The sequence below is a fragment of the Mobula hypostoma genome, chromosome 2 (genome assembly GCF_963921235.1).
Source record: "Mobula hypostoma chromosome 2, sMobHyp1.1, whole genome shotgun sequence".
Taxonomy (NCBI): Eukaryota; Metazoa; Chordata; class Chondrichthyes; order Myliobatiformes; family Myliobatidae; genus Mobula; species Mobula hypostoma.
The window spans coordinates 115,882,314-115,893,510 of NC_086098.1; the positions used below are offsets into that span (position 1 = coordinate 115,882,314).

General features: G+C 54.2%; 1 protein-coding gene across 8 annotated transcripts in view; it reads left to right on the forward strand.

Moving 5' to 3' along the window:
* LOC134342402 (equilibrative nucleoside transporter 1-like) overlaps nucleotides 1-11,197 on the forward strand; it is a 150,605-nt gene that overhangs the window by 101,058 nt on the left and 38,350 nt on the right. For 6 of the 8 annotated variants that reach the window (XM_063040483.1, XM_063040486.1, XM_063040482.1 and 3 more), the window contains one exon: nucleotides 10,914-11,104. In XM_063040483.1, coding sequence (XP_062896553.1) covers nucleotides 10,914-11,104 — 191 coding nt within the window. The remainder of the gene's footprint in view (nucleotides 1-10,913; nucleotides 11,105-11,197) is intronic. The other 2 variants (XM_063040488.1, XM_063040487.1) reach the window with 2 other exon arrangements.

Below are 11,197 nucleotides of genomic sequence, written 5' to 3' on the forward strand. Positions count from 1 at the left end.
CTCCTCACTCGCTCACTGACACCAGCTCCCTCCTCACTCGCTCACTGACACCAGCTCCCTCCTCACTCGCTCACTGACACCAGCTCCCTCCTCACTCGCTCACTGACACCAGCTCCCTCCTCACTCACTCACTGACACCAGCTCCCTCCTCACTTACTGACACCAGCTCCCTCCTCACTCACTTACTGACACCAGCTCCCTCCTCACTCACTGACACCAGCTCCCTCCTCACTCACTCACTGACACCAGCTCCCTCCTCACTCACTCACTGACACCAGCTCCCTCCTCACTCACTCACTGACACCAGCTCCCTCCTCACTCGCTCACTGACACCAGCTCCCTCCTCACCAGCTCTGTCCTCACTCACTCACTGACACCAGCTCCCCCCTCACTCACTCACTGACACCAGCTCCCTCCTCACTCACTCACTGACACCAGCTCCCTCCTCACTCACTCACTGACACCAGCTCCCTCCTCACTCACTCACTGACACCAGCTCCCTCCTCACTCACTCACTGACACTAGCTCCCTCCTCACTCACTCTGACAGACACCAGCTCCCTCCTCACTCACTCACTGACACCAGCTCCCTCCTCACTCACTCACTGACACTAGCTCCCTCCTCACTCATTCATTGATACCAGCTCCCTCCTCACTCACTCACTGACACCAGCTCCCTCCTCACTCACTCACTGACACCAGCTCCCTCCTCACTCACTCACTGACACTAGCTCCCTCCTCACTCACTCTGACAGACACCAGCTCTCTCCTCACTCGCTCACTGACACCAGCTCCCTTCTCACTCATTCATTGATACCAGCTCCCTCCTCACTCACTCACTGATACCAGCTCCCTCCTCACTCACTCACTGACACTAGCTCCCTCCTCACTCACTCACTGACAGCAGCTCCTTCCTAACTCACTGACACCAGCTCCCTCCTCACTCACTCACTGACAGCAGCTCCTTCCTAACTCACTGACACCAGCTCCCTCCTCACTCACTCACTGACACCAGCTCCCTCCTCACTCACTGACACCAGCTCCCTCCTCACTCACTGACACCAGCTCCCTCCTCACTCGCTCACTGACACCAGCTCCCTCCTCACTCGCTCACTGACACCAGCTCCCTCCTCACTCGCTCACTGACACCAGCTCCCTCCTCACTCGCTCACTGACACCAGCTCCCTCCTCACTCGCTCACTGACACCAGCTCCCTCCTCACTCGCTCACTGACACCAGCTCCCTCCTCACTCACTCACTGACACCAGCTCCCTCCTCACTCACTGACACCAGCTCCCTCCTCACTCACTCACTGACACCAGCTCCCTCCTCACTCACTGACACCAGCTCCCTCCTCACTCACTCACTGACACCAGCTCCCTCCTCACTCACTCACTGACACCAGCTCCCTCCTCACTCGCTCACTGACACCAGCTCCCTCCTCACTCACTCACTGACACCAGCTCCCTCCTCACTCACTCACTGACACCAGCTCCCTCCTCACTCACTCACTGACACCAGCTCCCTCCTCACTCACTCACTGACACCAGCTCCCTCCTCACTCACTCACTGACACCAGCTCCCTCCTCACTCACTCACTGACACCAGCTCCCTCCTCACTCACTCACTGACACCAGCTCCCTCCTCACTCACTCTGACAGACACCAGCTCCCTCCTCACTCACTCACTGACAGTAGCTCCCTCCTCACTCATTCATTGATACCAGCTCCCTCCTCACTCACTCACTGACACCAGCTCCCTCCTCACTCACTCACTGACACCAGCTCCCTCCTCACTCACTCACTGACACCAGCTCCCTCCTCACTCACTCACTGACACCAGCTCCCTCCTCACTCGCTCACTGACACCAGCTCCCTCCTCACTCACTCACTGACACCAGCTCCCTCCTCACTCACTCACTGACACCAGCTCCCTCCTCACTCGCTCACTGACACCGGCTCCCTCCTCACTCACTCACTGACACCAGCTCCCTCCTCACTCACTGACACCAGCTCCCTCCTCACTCACTCACTGACACCAGCTCCCTCCTCACTCACTCACTGACACCAGCTCCCTCCTCACTCACTCACTGACACCAGCTCCCTCCTCACTCGCTCACTGACACCAGCTCCCTCCTCACTCACTCACTGACACCAGCTCCCTCCTCACTCACTCACTGACACCAGCTCCCTCCTCACTCACTCACTGACACCAGCTCCCTCCTCACTCACTCACTGACACCAGCTCCCTCCTCACTCACTCACTGACACCAGCTCCCTCCTCACTCACTCACTGACACCAGCTCCCTCCTCACTCACTCACTGACACTAGCTCCCTCCTCACTCACTCTGACAGACACCAGCTCCCTCCTCACTCACTCACTGACACCAGCTCCCTCCTCACTCACTCACTGACACCAGCTCCCTCCTCACTCACTCACTGACACCAGCTCCCTCCTCACTCACTCACTGACACCAGCTCCCTCCTCACTCACTCACTGACACCAGCTCCCTCCTCACTCACTCACTGACACCAGCTCCCTCCTCACTCACTCACTGACACCAGCTCCCTCCTCACTCACTCTGACAGACACCAGCTCCCTCCTCACTCACTCACTGACACCAGCTCCCTCCTCACTCACTCACTGACATCAGCTCCCTCCTCACTCACTCACTGACACCAGCTCCCTCCTCACTCACTCACTGACACTAGCTCCCTCCTCACTCACTCACTGACACTAGCTCCCTCCTCACTCACTCTGACAGACACCAGCTCTCTCCTCACTCGCTCACTGACACCAGCTCCCTCCTCACTCACTCACTGACACCAGCTCCCTCCTCACTCACTCACTCACTGACACCAGCTCCCTCCTCACTCACTCACTGACACCAGCTCCCTCCTCACTCACTCACTGACACCAGCTCCCTCCTCACTCACTGACACCAGCTCCCTCCTCACTCGCTCACTGACACCAGCTCCCTCCTCACTCGCTCACTGACACCAGCTCCCTCCTCACTCGCTCACTGACACCGGCTCCCTCCTCACTCGCTCACTGACACCAGCTCCCTCCTCACTCGCTCACTGACACCAGCTCCCTCCTCACTCGCTCACTGACACCAGCTCCCTCCTCACTCACTCACTGACACCAGCTCCCTCCTCACTCACTGACACCAGCTCCCTCCTCACTCACTCACTGACACCAGCTCCCTCCTCACTCACTCACTGACACCAGCTCCCTCCTCACTCACTCACTGACACCAGCTCCCTCCTCACTCACTCACTGACACCAGCTCCCTCCTCACTCACTCACTGACACCAGCTCCCTCCTCACTCACTCACTGACACCAGCTCCCTCCTCACTCACTCACTGACACCAGCTCCCTCCTCACTCACTCACTGACACCAGCTCCCTCCTCACTCACTCACTGACACCAGCTCCCTCCTCACTCGCTCACTGACACCAGCTCCCTCCTCACTCGCTCACTGACACCAGCTCCCTCCTCACTCGCTCACTGACACCAGCTCCCTCCTCACTCGCTCACTGACACCAGCTCCCTCCTCACTCACTCACTGACACCAGCTCCCTCCTCACTCTCTCACTGACACCAGCTCCCTCCTCACTCGCTCACTGACACCGGCTCCCTCCTCACTCGCTCACTGACACCGGCTCCCTCCTCAGTCACTCTGATAGACGCCAGCTCCCTCCTCACTCACTGACACCAGCTCCCTCCTCACTGACTCACTGACACCAGCTCCCTCCTCACTCTCTCACTGACACCAGCTCCCTCCTCACTCACTCACTGACACCAGCTCCCTCCTCACTCACTCACTGACACCAGCTCCCTCCTCACTCGCTCACTGACACCAGCTCCCTCCTCACTCGCTCACTGACACCAGCTCCCTCCTCACTCACTCACTGACACCAGCTCCCTCCTCACTCCTCACTGACACCAGCTCCCTCCTCACTCAGCTCACTGACACCAGCTCCCTCCTCACTCACTGACACCAGCTCCCTCCTCACTCACTGACACCAGCTCCCTCCTCACTCACACTGACACCAGCTCCCTCCTCACTCACTCACTGACACCAGCTCCCTCCTCACTCACTCACTGACACCAGCTCCCTCCTCACTCACAGCTCCCTCCTCACTCTCACTGACACCAGCTCCCTCCTCACTCACTCACTGACACCAGCTCCCTCCTCACTCACTCACTGACACCAGCTCCCTCCTCACTCACTGACACCAGCTCCCTCCTCACTCGCTCACTGACACCAGCTCCCTCCTCACTCACTCACTGACACCAGCTCCCTCCTCACTCGCTCACTGACACCAGCTCCCTCCTCACTCGCTCACTGACACCAGCTCCCTCCTCACTCACTCACTGACACCAGCTCCCTCCTCACTCACTCACTGACACCAGCTCCCTCCTCACTCGCTCACTGACACCAGCTCCCTCCTCACTCACTCACTGACACCAGCTCCCTCCTCACTCACTCACTGACACCAGCTCCCTCCTCACTCGCTCACTGACACCAGCTCCCTCCTCACTCCCTCTGACTGACACCAGCTCCCTCCTCACTCACTGACACCAGCTCCCTCCTCACTCACTCACTGACACCAGCTCCCTCCTCACTCACTCACTGACACCAGCTCCCTCCTCACTCACTCACTGACACCAGCTCCCTCCTCACTCACTCACTGACACCAGCTCCCTCCTCACTCACTCACTGACACCAGCTCCCTCCTCACTCACTCACTGACACCAGCTCCCTCCTCACTCACTCACTGACACCAGCTCCCTCCTCACTCGCTCACTGACACCAGCTCCCTCCTCACTCACTCACTGACACCAGCTCCCTCCTCACTCACTGACACCAGCTCCCTCCTCACTCACTCACTGACACCAGCTCCCTCCTCACTCACTCACTGACACCAGCTCCCTCCTCACTCGCTCACTGACACCAGCTCCCTCCTCACTCACTGACTGACACCAGCTCCCTCCTCACTCGCTCACTGACACCAGCTCCCTCCTCACTCGCTCACTGACACCAGCTCCCTCCTCACTCACTCACTGACACCAGCTCCCTCCTCACTCACTCACTGACACCAGCTCCCTCCTCACTCACTCACTGACACCAGCTCCCTCCTCACTCACTGACACCAGCTCCCTCCTCACTCACTCACTGACACCGGCTCCCTCCTCACTCGCTCACTGACACCAGCTCCCTCCTCACTCGCTCACTGACACCAGCTCCCTCCTCACTCGCTCACTGACACCAGCTCCCTCCTCACTCGCTCACTGACACCAGCTCCCTCCTCACTCGCTCACTGACACCAGCTCCCTCCTCACTCGCTCACTGACACCAGCTCCCTCCTCACTCACTCACTGACACCAGCTCCCTCCTCACTCGCTCACTGACACCAGCTCCCTCCTCACTCGCTCACTGACACCAGCTCCCTCCTCACTCACTGACACCAGCTCCCTCCTCACTCACTCACTGACACCAGCTCCCTCCTCACTCACTCACTGACACCAGCTCCCTCCTCACTCACTCACTGACACCAGCTCCCTCCTCACTCACTCACTGACACCAGCTCCGTCCTCACTCACTCACTGACACCAGCTCCCTCCTCACTCACTCACTGACACCAGCTCCCTCCTCACTCACTCACTGACACCAGCTCCCTCCTCACTCACTCACTGACACCAGCTCCCTCACTCACTCACTGACACCAGCTCCTCTCACTCACTCACTGACACCAGCTCCCTCGTCACTCACTGACACCAGCTCCCTCCTCACTCGCTCACTGACACCAGCTCCCTCCTCACTCACTGACACCAGCTCCCTCCTCACTCAATCACTGACACCAGCTCCCTCCTCACTCAATCACTGACACCAGCTCCCTCCGCACTCGCTCACTGACACCAGCTCCCTCCTCACTCACTGACACCAGCTCCCTCCTCAGTCACTGACACCAGCTCCCTCCTCAGTGACTGACACCAGCTTCCTCCTCTCTCACTCTGACAGACACCACTCCCTCCTCACTTGCTCGAGGTGGATCATCTCCCTCCTCGTTCCACGCAGTCTTTATTTGTAACCATAGCTCTACATTCTGCATTGTGTTGAGTGTTTATTTTGTGCTGCCTTGATGTTGTTTCATCGGTTTTGCATGGCGTTCAAAACCAAGCTTTTCAGTGCGTGTGACTATAATAGGCAGGTCACTAATCACTTACCATGCAATAAACCGATTTACCAATTACGCATCCTCCTATCAAGGCTTTGTGGTGTTTGCCGAGTCTGTTACAGTCAGATATCCAGCCTGTGGCCTGTGTTAGTTCTTGTTGATATTGAATCCTGTGGTGCTGATGTTGGGCCTTGTTTCTGGTCATGCCATTGAGTGTTGTGGGGCAATAGCTCGATGCTCTCTGTGGGAGGTGGCCCTTGCCCGGCTCTCATAGCATGAGTGACTCTCACTATACCGACACTGCACTCGAATTGGGGATAAAACTGAACTGGCAGTGAAAATCAAAATAAAACTGCAGATGCAATTTCGAAGGAAAACGGGGGCGTATATTTTGGGTGTTGAGGGGTGGTGGGGTTTAAAAAGAACCTGAGTGGCAGCTTTGTTCATGCAGAGGGTGGTGAGTGTATGAATTGGCTGAGGCAGGTACAGGACTATCACTTCAGAACGACTTGGATAGGTGCACATAGGAGAGTGACTTGGAGGGATCTGCGCTGAGGGCAGGAAATTGTGACGAGCCGTGCGGGTACCGTGGTTGCTGTGGACCGACTGAGCTAAAGGTCCTAAGTTGACGCGGTACAGTACCGCTCTGTGTTTCGATGCTAGAAACAGAAATGCTGGACACACTCGGCACGTCAGACCACACGTGTGGATAGAGAAAGGGGAGTTTTCCGTGACCTTCAGCAGAACTGGGAAGGAGGCAAAAGAAGCTTATCCATCTGCAGGGAGGGTGGGGGAGGTCTCGACCAGGCAGATCCGGGTGACCGTGAATGAAGACGAGTGATCCGCAAGGGGATCTCCCAGTCTGTCCAGGAACGTTGAGGAGAGCACAGTGTAACACTGAGGTCAGTTCACTGGCCGTGTAACTGAATTGCTGCCTCACCTGGAACAAGACGGTTGGTGCTCCTGGACAGTGGGGAGGGATGAGGTGAAAGGCGAAGGGTTAGATTTCCCACTCCTGCATGTGGAAGTGCTGCAAGAGGGGGTGTGGTTGGTGAGGGGTGGAAGGGCAGACCAGGGAGTCACAAAGTGAGCAGTGTGCCTGAAGTTCTAGAAGAGGGCCGGGAGGGGGTCAGTCTGTTTGGAGTTGGTGGGATTGTGAAGGATGATGTGCTGAATGTGATGCAAAGGAGAAGAAGAGGAATTATGCTGTCGCTCTGTCCAGGAACAGAGGGGTGGGAGCCAAGGGGAGGGTGGTGTTTCAGGTGGGAAGTTATGCCTCAGGAGGAGGGAACACACACTTGTGTGGAAGGTGTTGGACATCAGAACGAATGTGACAGAGAACTGGGCGAATGAAATGGAGGCCTTACACAAGGCTGAGTAGTCAAGGTGGGGGGGGGGTGGAATCTGTGGGCGTCATGGCTGGCCTGTCCCTTGATGATCCAGAAAAAAGGGGAGAGTCAAAATAGACCACGAAAGTGAGAGGTGGTGGGAAAGTGTCAGTGAAAGGCATGGGATCTTCAGGTTCACAAAGAGTCACCAGTCTGCTGTCAGTGTAGTGGAGAAGGACTGAAACAGGGAGCAGGGCAATGCTGACTGGTCGTGGAATTCTGGTACAGTCGTGGCTGAGGAAAGAGTGGTCTGCTGGAGAGTTTCAGTGGGAGAGGGTTGGGGTTGAACAGGTAGAAGAAGCTGGAAGGAACTTACTGGATATTCAAAATGTGGTAGATGTAGGCTCCATGGACCTTTGGGGTGATTACGGATGAAGAGAATTGAGAAGAAGATGGAAAGTTGAAGCTGTCATACCATCCTTGCCACACTCGATACCACCTCCTCACTTGGCACTTCCCCTGTGCCACTTCGTGCTGCTTCTCTGTCTGAGACCTGGGACAATGATGCAAATTCACTTCAAGAATTCCCAGCTGGCCTGGCAGAGAATGCCTCTGTTACCTAATCATGGTGAGCTACAGGCCAATCTCCATCCCGGTGTCCAGGGGCTGCTAATCCACTACCCTTGCTGGGCTGTTCAGGTGGATTGACTGGGCAGGATTAGATGGTTTGTTCATACGAAGATTTGCCTGGGTGACAAATAGTCGAGATTTTCATCCAACACTTTGTGGGAATGGGACTTGTTTCAGACCAACTTGAGTTCCCTCCCTCAGCTTGTGTGGGGTATGTGAAATGCAACACTTCTGCAGTGTTTTCTCATTCTCTCCTCCCCATTCCTCACCTTTCCCTTCATGTGTCTCTCAGAGGATCTTTCACAGCCATCAGTTACTATCATAAACCCTCCTCCAATGAACCAAGTTCCCCCAATTCTTGGCTTTCTGGTTTAAAGAGTCCTCCTTAATTTGCACCAGCTCTGCTAAGATTCCACAACAGACACATCTCCCTCTACCCTTCCACATTTCAAAGGGATATCCTCTCCTGGGTTCAGTGATGGCTTTACTGTCCCCACGAACCACCTTACTTCTTTCAGCATTCACCTTGCAACCACAGGTAATGCAGTGCCTGCCCTACCCTCCCTTCCCTCCCCACCAACGAGGGACCCAAACTAGCAGCAACTCACTCGCACCGTTTACAATCCAGTGCACTGTATATGCTGTTTACAGTGCGGTGCACACTGGAGAAACCAAATGCAGATTGGATGTTGGCTTTGCAGAGCCATTCAGCAGGAGTGACCCTGACTCCGAGTTGCCCACCCCTTTAGTTCTCCATCCCACTCTCAGTCTGACCTATAGTCTGTGCTCTGTAAATGAGAGCCCGAGTAACAGCACCACGTCTTCTGTGGACGTCATCAGAATCAGACCTGTTATCACTAAATTGAAAGTCAGAGCAAGGCAAAGCAGGTCAAAACTGAGTCAGTGGTGCACGTGGATGTTCTGCAGTCGACTTTGGTTGTTGTGGCAATAAGCTGTACTGTAGATGAATAACAAGCTAACGAGGGCTGTTAGAGAGAAAACATGATCAGTTTAAAACAGGAAATGTCGAACCATTGGAATACTCAGAGATCAGAGAATCTGAAGCCACTATCACAGGTGAATGATGTACAGTAGAAATGACCTGGTCTAAGAGAGAAGAAAGCAAGTTCCCCGAATACCGAACTCAATGTAAGACTGCAATGAAAGGGGCTATCTGCTCTTGGAGTCAGAGGACATAGATTAATGTCTGTCACCAGCTTTGTGGCCCATCAGGCCAGTGCTTATGCCAGTTTCCAGAGAACACAGAGGCATCGACCATGGCACAGAAATAGGCCCTTCAGCCCATCTAATCCATGCCAAACTATATTACCTAGTCCCATTGACCCACGCCTCGACCATAGCCCACCATACACCTCCCATCCAGAGACTTCTCTTAAATGCTAGAACTGAATTTGCATCTGCCACTTCTCCTGACATCTCATTCCATACTCTGGCTTGCTCTGACTTAGTGTAATACAGACGTTTTTAAAAAAATGTCCTCCAGCCCAATGTCTTTGCTGAACAAGATGTCTATCTGAAGCTAGTCCCATTTGCTGACCATTGCCCATATTCCTCTAAGCCTTGTAGCTGTCCAGATGTTGTAATTGTAACCACCTTTACAGCTCATTCCATATATGCACCAACTCTGTGTGGGAAATGTCCCCCAGGTCCACTTTTAATCTTTCACCTCCCAGCTTCAACTTAAATCCTCTGGGTTTAGGCTCCTGCTCCCCTACTCTGGGAAAAGACTAACCATCCCCTTTATCCATACCCCTCCTGATTTAACATCCCTCTAATGCATATGGTCACCCATCAGATTCCCATCTCCAGAGAAACAGACCCAGGCCATCCAATCTCTGACTGTAACTGAACATAGAACATAGAATAGTACAGCACAGTAAAGCCCGTCGGTTTCTGTCTCAGTCACATCCTGGTGAATCATTTCTGCACCCTGTCACGATTTATCACCTCACTCGTGTTGTTGGGTGAGTGGAACTGCATACGGGTGAGGCCACACCAATGACTTGTAAACTGGGTTATTATTATCACGTGTACTGAGTTACAGTGGTAAAACTTTGTTTTGCACATCATCCATATTGATAATTTTGTCACGGTTTATCCTGCATCGGGCCAGTACAAGAGAAAACAATAATAAATTGTTAGAGAAAGAGAAATTGCTGAGTGTGCAGATAAGAAGGTTCAGGGTCACAGCAAGTTGGATTGTGAGGTCAAAAGTCCATTTTGTTGTACGAGGGAACTATTTAATAGTCTTTAACAGCAAGTCAGAAGCTGTCCTTGAGCTTGGTGGTGCATGCTTCCAGGCTTCTGTATCTTCTACCAGATGGGGTGGGGGGAGAAGAGACAATGCGGCAGGGTGGGTGGGGTCTTTGATTACGTTTAGCAAGACGACAAGAAGTATAGACATAGTCTATGGAAGGGAGGCTGGTTTCCGTGGAGTCCACAACTTTCTGCCTTGTAGAGCAGTTGCATTGATGCAGAACAGAATGCTTTCTGTGCTGTTCAATTAAAAATCAGTGAGTCAACATTTCTTTAACCTCCTGAGGAAGTAGAGGCACTGTTGAGCTTTAACAGCCGGAGGATCTATCTGGTGGGATTTATGAGATGATCTCAGGCAATGATTGGTCAGCTGTTAACCTGGACGGCACCACTGGGAGTGATTAGCTGGCATGGTCGCTGCGACAGGATCTGTGCGGGGTAGACAGTCGATCAGACTGATGGAGTAACCCCTGGCTCTCTTTCTGTCTCCAGAATCCCACAGACACTCCGCATCAGTGGAAGCATCATCGCAATCTTTATCCTCTTCCTCCTCACCGCCATCCTGGTGAAGATCTCCATTGAGCCGCTGACTTTCTTTATAGTCACCATGCTGACCATCGTCCTCATTAACTGTAGGCCAGAGGGGGCTGTATATCCATGTGTCTGGACACCTGGTTCCCCGTGTATATATATATATATATATGTGTGTGTGTGTGTGTGTGAGACAGTGTGTGTGTGTGTGTGTGTGTGAGACTGTGTGTGTGTGTGTGTGTGTG